The 13,700-nt window shown below is 41.9% G+C and overlaps 1 protein-coding gene across 1 annotated transcript; it reads right to left on the minus strand.

The window, feature by feature from the left end:
* Positions 1–9,434: 9,434 nt before the first annotated feature.
* SLFN14 (schlafen family member 14) lies at positions 9,435–13,367 on the minus strand. Its single transcript, XM_007446592.1, has 2 exons — positions 12,652–13,367; positions 9,435–10,460 (listed from the first exon to the last, which is right to left on the minus strand). The coding sequence occupies exons 1-2, from the start codon at positions 13,284–13,286 to the stop codon at positions 9,626–9,628; spliced, it is 1,470 nt and encodes a 489-aa protein (XP_007446654.1). The 5' UTR covers positions 13,287–13,367; the 3' UTR covers positions 9,435–9,625.
* Between the last annotated feature and the right edge of the window lie 333 nt (positions 13,368–13,700).

Here is a 13,700-nt window from a genome sequence, read left to right on the forward strand (position 1 = left end):
CCCTGGTTAGGAACTAAGATCCCACAAGCCGTGTGACCAAAACAGACAAAACACAGGGGCTTCTCTGGTGGCGCAGTGGTTGGGAGTCCGCCTACCGATGCAGGGGACGCGGGCTCGTGCCGCGGGTGGCTGGGCTGGTGAGCCTTGGCCGCTGAGCCTGCTTGTCCGGAGCCTGTGCTCCGCGGCAGGAGGGGCCGCAGCGGTGAGACGGCCGCGTACTGCAAAAAAAAAAAAAAAAGACAAAACACAAACAAAGAAAGTCCAGCAACCCAAATGGTCAGTTATGAAATCGACCAAGCTCACAAAAACAAAAGAGCCTCCTCATTGCCGGGAGGTGGCTGGCAATGTGTTTAATCAAGATAACCATCTTTGAAATGAGTAAGGAAAGAGTAAACGTCAACTATCAGGTTCTACACTACAACCAAATAATTAGTTCCCAGTCTTGGCTGCTCATCAGAACCTTTCAGCACACTTTTTAAAAATGCAGATTCTAAATTTTTTTTTTTAATAAAAATAAACTAAAAATTTTTTAAAAAGAGAAAAAAAACAAACAAAAAAAGCACGTTCTCAGGCTTCTACCCAGACAGGATGCAGCAAACAATGAATCTGTATTTTTAAGATTCCCAGGTGATTCTATGGTCAGCCAGGTTTGGGAACTACTGGACTCCCATATTTCCTGTCTCCCATTGTTACAATCTCTCAGCTCACTATTCATGGTGAATTGTCCTAGAAATTGCTACTGTTACAGACTGCCACACAAATCCAGTTTGTACCAAATCTGGTTCTAATATGGCGAGCGTTATCACTTCATGACATTGCCTACATGTGGCAAACAGAGCAGGTAATTATCTGATTGCACAAAAGCAATACATCCCACAAATTGCCCCAGAGACACAGCATTTTTAAAAAAATTATACTTGAGACGTGTCCAGTGAGAAAAACTCAGCAGGGTCCAGGGGATGTCTTTTTGTTTTTTAGTTATTAACAATTGGATTTATTGCCATTTCTTCACATTTTTCTCTTATCTCTCTACAAGGTATCTTGGTTTATATCAGAAATGAAAATCAAAGAAGTACATATTATATTATAAATAGTACATTATTAATAGTGTACATTTTTGTATAATGTTTTTATTTGGAAACAATTTCAAACTGGCAGAAAATTTGCAAGTACAGTTGTAAATAACTTTTTCTTGAATTATTCGAAAGTAAATTACTAACCTGATTTCCCATTATCCCTGAACACATTATTTTACATAACCACAGGACAATCATCAAAGTCAGGAAATAAACACTGATATATTATTACTATCTAATCTCCAGGGCATGTCTTAACAGCCACCATTCACAGAGGATTTAGTATTAGGCCAGCATTTCATAGTACCCCTGTGTTGGGGTTCAGAGTAGGCTGCCCTAAGATATGCCACAATGGCATATTGATTATTCTGAGTGAAAATTACTTGAGAAACAGCTGGTGGGGGAAAGACTGATATTAAAAAAAAATTCTGACCACCCCCCCACCCCCGTTTTCCCCCAGAAAGTAGAAAAGAAATCTCCCGTGTGAAAGTATCTTCCCTATACCAGGAGATTAGAAAGTATCCTTATCACCAGTTAAGGAATTCAAGGCTAAGAAAGCTGAATAAGCACACTCTGTTCCTTCCTGAGTAGGCTCCCCCAAGCACAACCCCTTTGTTAAATCTTCACAAATAATTGTTTCTCTGCCTAAAAATGTTATATGAACAGCCTTCTTTGGTCACTTGGGGAGGCATTTCTATGAGACCTCTCTGCATTCTAATTAATTTTTTTTCTCCTGTTAATTTGTCTTGTGTCAATCTTCAGCTAAAAGAACTCGAGGGGTAGGGGAGAAATTTCCCCCTTCCCGACATCTCTTATACCTAGGAAGAAACTAAGCTTCAGAAAGGTTAAGTAGCAGTGTTTCATCACATGCCAGGCACTGAGAATTTAGTAGTGGTTTAATAGCTACTGTTTGTCGACACTTGGATTTTGTACCAAGCACATGGAACACAGCATTGAATCTTTATGACAACCGTTTGAGACATGGCTATAATATTATTTCCATTTTATGTAAGAAAGAGCAGTTAACCTGCCCAGATCACATTTGGGTACCTGAGGCTATATTTGAACCTTGTCACATTTGGCTCTGAAACCCACACAAGTACATGGGTACTTCCTCCAAGCTCAGTCTGATGGACATTCTGGTCATTCCTGGGTAGCACTGTAAGTAGTGAGTGGGTGTTCTTCCTGTAATTCCGTCACAGTCTCCACCCATTTCAACAGTCAATACAACGTTTCCTAAATGATCTCCAAATTCCAGAGTCTTAGGCCCCTGCCCTAAAGCTGAGAGGGGCTTAGGATCTGGAATTTTAACAACCACACCAGGTGATTCTTATCAGGAAAATTTGGACAACACTGTTTAGGTATCTTTGAATGAACAGAGTCTGTTTTACAGACCTCCTGCATTGTGTGCCTGGCAACAGGCACCCTTGAGGGAGGGCACAACCACCAATGGCAGCTTCTCACACTGACCTGTGGGGAAATGAGGGGAGAAGAATGCGTCCGTCCTAATCGTGTTACTCTGTTGCTGAGTTGCCTAAAATGTCTTCACTCCACCCCTACCTCCGTATGTGATGGAGTTTGGTGAAGAGCTTCTGTGTCTTTTACTTGCCGTAGGCGTGAATTCAGGTGGGTTTGGCTAAGAAATCAACTGGAACATTAGAGGATCTGCTGTGCCGGGAATCACCCCTCCTTAGGCTGTAATGTGGACAGTGTCTCAGTGGGAAACTGCAGAGTGGGAAGGGGCCTCCAGAACAACTGACCCCAACAGGATGCAAAACACAGTGTATACTGTGATTACAAATTTGCTAAAATGTATCTGCCAATGGACTAACACTGGAAATGAATAAGCAAAAGTGGAAGCAACTGTATGATACAGTGGTAGGAAGTTTTCTCATTCTCTACCTTTTTTTTTTTTTTGGCCACATCACACAGCTTGTGTGACCTTAGTCCTCAGACCAAGGCTCAAACCTGGGCCTTCAGCAGTGAAAGCATGGAGTCCTAATCTCTGGACCACCAGGGAATTCCCTGTCATTGTCTACATTTTTTTTTTAAATATCTTTATTGGAGTATAATTGCTTTATAATGGTGTGTTAGTTTCTGCTTTATAACAAAGTGAATCAGCTATACATATACCTACACCCACATATCTCCTCCCTCTTGCATCTCCCTCCCACCCTCCCTATCCCACCCCTCTAGGTGGTCACAAAGCATGGAGCTCATCACACTGTGCTATGCACCTGCTTCCCACTAGCTATCTATTTTACATTTGGTAGTATATATATGTCCATGCCACTCTCTCACTTCGTCCCAGCTTACACTTCCCCCTCCCCGTGTCCTCAAGTCCATTCTCTATGTCTGCGTCTTTATTCCTGTCCTGCCCCTAGGTTCTTCAGAACCTTTTTTTTTTAGATCCCATATATATGTGTTAGCATATGGTATCTGTTTTTCTCTTTCTGACTTACTTCACTCTGTATGACAGACTCTAGGTCCATCCATCTCCCTACAAATTACTCAATTTCGTTTCTTTTTATGGCTGAGTAATATTCCATTGTCATTCTCTACTTTTAATCTTTCTGTAATGTCATTATATAGATCTCATAATGAAAGGTATATATATATATTTAAATAATTTTATTTTATTTATTTATTTTAGTTTTGGCTGCATTGGGTCTTTGTTGCCGCACGCAGGCATTTCTCTGTTTGCGGCGAGTGGGGGCTCCTCTTCATTGTGGTGTGCGGGCTTCTCACTGCGGTGGCTTCTCTTGTTGTGGAGCATAGGCTCTAGGCACGCGGGCTTCAGTAGTCGTGGCTCGCAGGCTCTTGAGTGCAGGCTCAGTAGCTGTGGCGCACAGGCTTAGTTACTCTGCAGCATGTGGGATTTTCCCAGACCAGGGCTTGAACCCGTGTCTCCTGCATTGGCAGGCGGATTCTTAACCACTGCACCACCAGGGAAGCCCCTACGAAAGGTATATTTTTAAAGTTTCTTACTATAGAAATCACTTTTCCCTAAACATTTCTGTTATGTGAGTCATTTTTGTTATCATACTGATTTTGTAGAAAAGTTTTAGAAGCTAACAATAGCCATGTTGCTTAATATCACAAATATTCCGAGTATATCCAATCCTAGTCTCCATATCAAAGCAAATAAATTACTGTTAACATGGAGACTCATGCATTTAACTTTGATGTGCAGGAAGGCAGAATAGCATAGAGGCTAAAGTAGACTTTGGAGTCAGGCAGACATGGGTTCAGATCTTGGGTTCAGAATTTACTAGGTGGTCTCAGGCAAGGCACATTTTCCTTAACGGTAAATTAAAGCTAATCAGGGCCAAAATTTATTGAGAGCCTTCCATATGCCAGGCTTTATTTAAATATATTATTTATTTCAACCTTCATCTTTATCTAAGGCATAGGTATGAATTTTATTTCTGTTTTACAAATGAGGAAGCTGAGTCTTAAAGGGGGAAATTAACTTGCCTGTCATTCAGCTGATTAAGAAATACAGTTGGAATTCAAAGCTCTGGTCAATCTGACTCTAGGAGTCAAGCTCTTAACATGACTTTATCCTACCTTGCTTGAGGCTGCTATACATAATTCAAAGATTGAGGGGATGAGAAAAGATATAATGTATTTAAAACATTTTGCACAGTATCTGACACATAGTAAGCACTCACTATATGTTAGCTATAATCTTAGATATCAGAGGATACAGGGATGGAGCTGTAGAGGCATTTTGATGTATTAGCCATTGACTGATGGGGTTTATTTGTCATATCTGGCTGTCTTGGAAGGGAGCCCGTGCTTCCCTCCTTCCCCCGCACCCAAGACATGCTTCTTCCAAGCTGTATAATTGGGCAAAGAAGACAACTTTCCCTGATTAAAGCAGAGGTGAAGGTGGACTTTAAATGCAAATGGTCTGAGATGATTCTGAAACAAACAGTAAAAAGAGGACGAACATAGTGGCTGTGTCCTAATTCCTCATTCTTCACTTCCATTTTGGGCTGAGAATGAAAGAAGGAACAAAATTGAAAACTGATCCCATTTATTTCAAAATCATGTCACCTCTGTCAGCTGAAGATACTGAACTAAGAGGCAGCTTGAGTCTCCTTCTGCTTGTTCATGAGGTAGATTCAGAAGGAAAACACTGTCTCTGGAACTTTTAAATGCCCATTCCATTTGAAAACGAGCAAGATAGATGTATATTTCTCCCCTCCCCCCACCAAAGGACTTTGCAAAAAGGAGGAAAATGGGGATTTTACACTAAATCACTAGGAAACTCCTCCAAGTTTGCAGTGGGAGAAGCCAAGATGCAGCAGCCTGGGAGGGGATTTGCCAGTTCATGTTAGGAGTCCCTGACTTCGGACAGGTCAGGAATATGACCTGAGTCTGATCCTGAGCTTTGCAGAAGAAGAAATTCAGATTTTTCCAGAACGATCAGGAGCCTCTGGGAGAACTGAAAGATATTAAGTATAGGAAACAGTATAGACTACTCAGCTGTTTTCACTTGCAGTGGAGGCCAATGCTTTCTAGAGATGAGAGCTTGACCAAGGATCCTGTTAGCAAACATGAGTATTCTCGCCTCTGGAGAGTATCTTCAGAGTATTTCTACATTCTCAGAGTTGAGATGACTAAATCTATTTAAATGTTATATTTATCCAGCTTGGACACTTACTAGACATGTGCCTTTCAGAAAATTAAATTCTCTGCGCCTCAGTTTTACCATCTATGAAGTGGTGATAACATGTATATGGTATACCTCATATGAGTTGTTGTGAGAATGTACGCAAAGCATTAGCAAATAGTAGCTGGTTGTAGTAACATCTCAGTAAATAGTAACATACGGTTATTATAAATTTTGTGCTTATTTCAAATTGAAGCTTCTTGAAAATAATTTGATGTTCAGCCTCTCCCAAACCATGGGGAAACTGAGGCAGCTCAGCTTCATAAGAAATCTAGTTTACCTCTCTGGTTCTTCCTCTTTCCATTTCATAGATGGCAGAGTCTTTCTTCAAAACAAGTCCTATATGGGAATTCCCTGGCGGTCCAGTTGTTAGGATTCCGCACTTCCACTGCAGGGGTTGTGGATTCGCTCCCTGGTCAGGGGAACTAAGATTCCGCAATCTACGCAGCGCAGCCAAAAATAAGAGTTCTATTGATGATTAGAGGTATCCTGCCTTTTCTTTTCTCTGGGATAACACCCTACATTGGTTTCAAGTGACGAGAGCTTTTTATTTACATATACTGTTAAGGTTACATAATTCATGTTCCCATCTGTAATTTTCCAAGTTAGGTTCTTCCTCTGAGGTTCTGGGTTATGGTGATGGGCCTTGGTTTTACTCTGCATGCAGACAGCGTGCTCTGAGCCACCTGTTTCTGAGATACCAGTTCCTCTTTTGTCATCAAAACCTGATGTCAGCATTTTGTTCTCTTGTTTAAGGCAACAAATCTGAATGTTCTTATGTACAGTACGAATAAGGTGAATCTTTTATTGAGGTCACCTTTTCGAGCCAGTCATCTCACCTCTGGGGATTCATAAATATACCAAGGAAAGAAAAGGTCATATGCCTGAGTAGAGTATGTGCCTGGCTTGATTTTAATAGTGTAAAATTGCTAGTTACCCAAATTATTAGGAGGATGATTACTGAAATTTTGTATAATCTTCTGGGATATTGTGCAACCATTAAAAATGATCATTTTGAAGACTACACTACAACATGGGGAAATGCCTGCATTAGTCAGCTACTGCTGCAAAACAAACAACAAGCTTAGAATCTCAGTCACACAATAAGTCTTTTTCTCTCACTTCTGCATTTGCAGGTCAGCTGGATTTTGGCTAATCTTGTCAGGATCAGTGGAACTTGACTCCAGCCATGAGTTGAGTTCCCATCTCTCATTCCTCCGTGACTGGTGGGCTGCCCAAGACATCATCTTCACAAGGTGGTAGCAGAAGCCCAAGAGAGCAGACCCAGCACTGAAATGGGTAAAGCCTCTGTACACATCACAACTACTAACATTTCATTGGCGAAATAAAGTCATACAGCCAAGCTGACATCAAGGGGGTGGAAAATATACTCCAGCTGTAATCTCAGGAACTACACATGGTACAGATATAGGGAGTGATGAAGCACTGGGAAGAATAATACAGTCTACAACGGTGCCTCACAAAAAGATTACATGGAAAAAACACATGCACAGTATATAAAATGGATTGTACAACTTGATCATAACTATGTAAAAATATTTTTTGCAAGTCAACAAAGAATAGAAATAAATAAGCAAAAATAAAAAAAATCATGACTGGATAACAAGTGGCTAAGAACTGTTTATTTTGCCTTTCTCCATTTCTCAAACTTACATAATATAGTACCTTTCTTTTTTAAAGTAAGTTTTAGAAGCTTCTCACAGCAGGCATGTTATTTCACCAAACTAATTGTTTTATCTATTATATTAAGGGTCTGTAGGAAAAATGTAGAATTCTGAGTGCATTCAAGTTAGCCATTTATTCTTAGTCTCCACCAGTTCCTAATCTCAAACTCAAATCCAAACTTCCATCAACATGGACCTTTAGCTGTTGCCTAAAAACAGTTTAAATTCCTTTATTCTCTTATTCTCCATTATGGCAGTGTTAATTATTCTCCACACTGACCTCTTTGAAGTCTCCAAAATTAGATATTCATTCCATTGGCTAGAAGCATTGTCCTAGTAGATTCTGATTTTCTGAAAGCAGCAAGTCCATTCAGTAAATAATTACTGAGCCCCTGCCATGTTCAAGGTGCTGCACTAGTTACTTTCAGGGAAATAATAAAGATGTGTAAGTGCCATCCTTACTGTCAGGGGTCTCACAGTCTAATGGGAAGAGAAATCTGTACACATACATTTGGGGACAGAAAGAACAGACTAGAAGAAAGATTCACGAGTTCACAACCCTGGTGGCACATTGGAATCATCTGGACAACTTTTATTTATTTATTTATGGCTGCACTGGGTCTTCGTTGCTGCGTGCGGGCTTCCTCTAGTTGTGGAGAGCAGGGGCTACTCTTTGTTGCGGTGCGCGGGCTTCTTATTTCGGTGGCTTCTTGTTACGGAGCATGGGCTCTAGGCTTGTGGGCTTCAATAGTTTCAGTAGTTGTGGCACGTGGGCTCAGTAGTTGTGGCTCACAGTCTCTAGAGCACAGGCTCAGTAGTTGTGGTGCACGGGCTTAGTTGCTCCGCGGCATGTGGGATCTTCTCGGACCAGGGCTTGACCCCATGTCCCCTGCATTGGCAGGCGGATTCTTAACCACTGCGCCGTCAGGGAAGTCCCTGGACAACTTTTAATAAATACCGTTGCCCAGGCCCATGCCCAGAGATGCTGATTTAACTGGTCTCGTTTCTGGCCTGATCACTGCTATTTCTTAAAGCTCCCCAGATGGTTATAATGAGCAGCCAGTGTTGAGAACCACTGGATTAGGCCTTCTACTTTGAGCCCGACCAAACTGTCTGCATAGAACTGACAAAGACTCTCAAATGCAATATTTAAAACAATTAATTTGTTTTAAAAAATCAATTATTTTATCAAAAATTATACAATATATGCAAATAGTTCAAAGTCAAATGGCACTGAGGCTTACGACTAAAATTTAGCAGACCCCTGTTCTCTCCATTCCCTCAATCCTCCTCCACTTTTGACTCTTTATTTTTAGAGAATTCACACATTTCCCATTCTCCGAATGTTAACACGCTGGTATCTTTTGCTTCATCAAAAACTAATTAATTGCTGAACTTTATTTTCTCCCATCTAAAAGTACCCTAAAGCCCCCAAGGAAAGGTAAAAATGACGAAATATCAGGTAGCTGGAGCAACAGGAGTAAGGGGGGAGGTTCTTCTGTTCAATCCAGTATCAGGAGAGCCGACCACTAGGTTCAGACTGGCTGGCTTGGGGGCCTGAGCAGTTCAGAGAGGCAGCGAAGAGCACTTTTCCAAGCCCCGCCTGCTCTTCCACCTCTTGGAAAGATGATGGGCTTTATCTGAAATTATAGCCAAAAAGAATATTTCCTCACTTTCTCCTGGATTTGTGCCTGGAGGGCACCCTACCCCATCCCCAAAATAGGCCAGCAAGGCTGGGGTGCGTTAGAAACACTGGGAGATAGAGGTATAATAAAGGATGCATTAGGACAGTAAGTCAGGGTGTATCCTGGAAAGCCTTGAAAATTAGTTTGGTTTGACTGCGGGGACTCCCTGGGTATACATTAGCAGGGATGTCACAAAGTCAGTTCTGTATTTGAGGAGGACTTCTGTGGTTGACAAGATGGAAGCTGGATTGGACTAGAAAAACCAGAGGCAAGGCACCAGTGATAAGTACCAGGGAAGAGGTGGAGTGGAGTGGGAAAAGGACAGTGACACTGCAAACAGACTGAAAGGCCCAGTCCCAAGAGACATTTCTGTGGCTCCATGCTATTCTGACTGTGCCTTGATTTCCTCACTTGTAACACATGAAAAGGCATAGCTGCCACCTGCCTGGGAGCAGGGACTCTGCTCTTTCTCCCCTCCTGTACTGTTTGAAATAATTTTCAGAAGGTTGCCCTCTTTTCATAAAGCAGGTAAAGGTGTTTAATGGCTCTCGAGGCAAAACAGAGCTTATGAACTTCCTCTGACAGGGCATATTCTGGACTGAGCCCAAACACAATATTCCTCTCCAGGCCTGAAAACTGCTGAATACTGTCTAAAACGATGTGACCATCCAAAACACCAGAGACCTGGCTGAACACGACCTTCACTGCTCCGTGGGTCTCAAATAATTCCATCGCTCTTAGTAGTGCAAGCTCATAGCGTCCTCTGTCCTCCCCTCTCCTGCATAGAATTGCTATATCTTTGGGCAGATATCCACATTGGAACAGGTTGTGACATCTTTCCGCCACGTGTTTTGCAATTTCTTCTGTGGTCAGGTTCGTCTCTGTCTCACACACCCCAGGCAGAGCCTGAGCACACATTGCTTCCTCATAGGCAGCTTCCCTAAACAATGCCAATGTGTCTGGAGACACGTTGGGGTGAGGATTTTCTTTGACCCTCTTCATTTCTTCTTTCATCAGCATCGCTATGTCCAGAGCACAGTGGATCCCATTGGTGATTGTTTTTCGAGGAAACTGAGCAGATGGAGGGGGAAGGCCATTGATATCTGCGTGACGGACTTGGAAAGGGTCCAGAAAAAGCCAGAGAATCCCGTGGTGAAGATTTTCACTTCCAGCGCCCCTCACCTTTGGATGGGTGATGCTCCTAGCCTTCATGTACCAGTCACCATATTTACTACAGAAATTCTCAGTCTCATCCATCACTATGTGTTTGATCTTTGAGAACTCCCCTCGCATGAAGGTTTTCCGGGTCACAGCTTGGCAGGTGGTTTGCTGGCTGTAAGGATGAAGGAGAAAATAGGTCTTCAGCCATATAAACAAAGGAAATACCATGCATTTATTATTCTCTGGATTAGCATTAGAGACTGGTTCTCATCTGGAGACTGATTCACTGATTCAATAACTACAAAAATGCTCTACTTACAAGTTACCTGATAGACAGAATACATAACTGCAAACCCTACTCTTTGGGGTTATCAAGTTAAATCTGCATGCGAAACTTTTGAAATGAACCCAGGTAGGAGATTTTATTATTTCTACCATAGTCCATTTCTGCTGCTTGACAATCCCTGAAGGTAAATTCCTTACATCTAAAGGAAATCTCAAAAGGAATTTACACTTGTTACTACTATTTCTTTACTTTCTGTCTTTTTTAGAGCTGGAGAACAGTCACCTAGAGGCATATCATAATTTTCATATGCAAAAGAGGTATGGGCTCATACAAGTTCCTCTAAAGAAAATCCTATTTCCCCACTTACTTGTAGTACAAAAGCAGAAGCCTCTCTAGATTTTGGTAAGGAAAACATTAAGAGGTTGCTGAGTTCCATGACATGTCAAGTAGGGTACCAAGTCTGCAGGGCTTTGCCTCTATGGAGCTACCAATCCTACTTACTTAGCTCAATTTTCCTTTATAGTATGTTTTAGCATACGTGTGTGTGTGTGTGTGTGTGTGTGTGTGTGTGTGTGTGTACTTTTTTTTAAAAACAAACTTGGTTGTTTCTTGCCACCTCTAATTTGGAATCAAGTCATATCACCCATCCCTGCAGATGTGGGACTGCATGTGCAGTCCCTGGGGCTTTACTCCCTATGACCTGAATCATAACTATTCATGTTCCTCTCTTGCAGGTTGGACTCTGTAGACTTCTTGAAGAAAAGCATTGATTCTTAGTCATCTCCGTAACCCACTCACTTTAAGTTCATAGATGTTTGTTGAATTGAATTTGTCTTTTGACTGGGGATATTTAAAAACTTATACCTGGGGCTTCCCTGGTGGCGCAGTGGTTGAGAGTCCGCCTGCCGATGCAGGGGACACGGGGTCGTGCCCCGGTCCAGGAAGATCCCACATACCGCGGAGCGGCTGGGCCTGTGAGCCATGGCCGCTGAGCCTGCAGGTCCAGAGCCCGTGCTCCGCAAAGGGAGAGGCCACAACAGTGAGAGGCCCGCGTACCGCAAAAAAAAAAACCCAAAAAAACCCAAAACTTATACCTGTAAAGCGTAATAAAGAACGTAACTTTTAACACAGTTTACAAGATCCTTCATAGTCTGGCATCTGCCTCCTTTGCAAGTTCATCATCTGTCGCATACCCACAGTCCCTCATGGCTCCAGGCAGACCTACCATTCTGATTCTCTAATCTCCATGCCTTTGCACTTGCTGTGCCCTTTGCCTAAAAAGCCCCCATTTTATTCACTTCTCCTACTCACTTCTTAAGAAGGAAGTCAAGATCTCCTTCACTGGTGAGTATTTGCTGACCAATATCCAGCCCAAGTTAAGCATATCTTTAGTATCATACTAGTTACACAACACTCCCATTGCTTATTTTTCTCTTTGTCTCTCTTATTGGGCTTTACGGCAAGGTCTGCAGTATGTTTTTCTCCTCTTACACTAAATGTACACAGTACCTAGCATATAAACAGTGCTCAAAAAGATTAGTTGAATAAATAAGCAAGTCAAAATTAAAAGCCCTCATTTGCTAGATTGACTAACAACCAATTTCTTTTACTAAATCGAAAGCTAAAGATTTAAATCAGAAGCAAATGTGCATGTTTTCTAAAATTATTGACTCAGAACAAGTCAAACAAGTAAAAATATTTTATAAACGAAATAAATGGTATTTAAATTCAAGTTCCCATTAGGTGTAATGTCTAATTGACTGAAATACCCTATGACTTTAAAGCACTAAATATCAAGCAAAAAGTATATGTGAAACAAGATAGGTTCGTGTCAACCTTTCTTAAATTTAAGGCCATAGATTTTTGGGGGAAAATGTTTCTAGTTATATAAACTTAAAGTTATGCATACGTAGCTAATTTCTCATGAGATGTTTAAGTCTGAACATTGCAAAGTGCCATTTTGGGCTCTTGTCCATATGCAGCAAAGGCATTGCAAAATCTTAAACTAAAGACACAAATTACTTGTGTGATACTGTTGAAAGACTGATTAAATATGTTTAGTTAGTGAAACTCTTACGTCACAAAATCCTTTAAGGCGTCACTTTCACAAACGTAGAGGATCTCTTTGGGCTTGCAGTGGAACAAGTCCTTAATTTTCTCCATGATCTTTATGGCCAGGGCAGTCTTCCTGGTTCCTGGAAAGCAGTGGAGGAACAATTCTCGTGTCTCCTCAAGGCTCTCTGAAAGCAGCTCGCACTGCTCTGCTACAAGCAAATTGAAATATTCACAGCCCAGCTGGTCACTCAGAAGAGATCGAGAGCAGAGCGAGACCACGATAAGGGCCTGCAACAAATTTTCCATTTCATCCTCATCAGCAAGCCTGTAGGCTCGCGGATAGTGCATGGGGATTTCACGTGGTCTACACCGTGTGCTGGGCAGGTATATCAGCCTTGGGATGACACACAGTTTCCCTGTGTAACCACCAACAGTTCCCAGTTTCTGCTTTAATTGATGAGCAGTGTTCCGGGCGTACACAAGCCCCCCAATCCACGTGGGATCTGTTAAGATTGTATAGAGTACAAGGGGGCTGTTTACTGCTATTAGGAGAGCATCACACAGGACATTCTGCTCCTTCCTGAAGCCAACATCACTAGCCCAGCTTTTGGAAAATATCACAAACCCCTGAGAACAAGGATATATCTGTGTCTTCATTAATTTCTCCAGTCCTTTATGATCTGAGAAGAGCTTCTTACAGAGGGATTCTGGTTTAAATTGTATCTCTTCCTGTGTCACTGAAAATGCAAGGAATAGAAGTTACTAAAATTTACAAAGGATATTTAAGTATTCCTGCAACATCGTAAGAAGAGATGAGCCTAGGCATGGAACTATGGGTTTCCTTGTCTGCAAAGAAAGCATATCCTCTTCACAGGCCAGGGTTGAGAAGTCCCTGTTTCTGGCAGCTCTCATACAGGGGAAGGCAATCAGGGAGGGGTGTTCACAGAACAGCCTTCTAGCACTCTGTCCTCAACCCCAAATGGTCCAGTAGTACTAGGAAGGTATTCCTTCCTGTTAAGGGTGTGTGTGTGTGTGTGTGTGTGTGTGTGTGTGTGTGTGTGTGTGTGTGTG

The sequence above is a fragment of the Lipotes vexillifer genome, unplaced genomic scaffold (genome assembly GCF_000442215.2).
Source record: "Lipotes vexillifer unplaced genomic scaffold, Lipotes_vexillifer_v1.1 scaffold572, whole genome shotgun sequence".
NCBI lineage: Eukaryota > Metazoa > Chordata > Mammalia > Artiodactyla > Lipotidae > Lipotes > Lipotes vexillifer.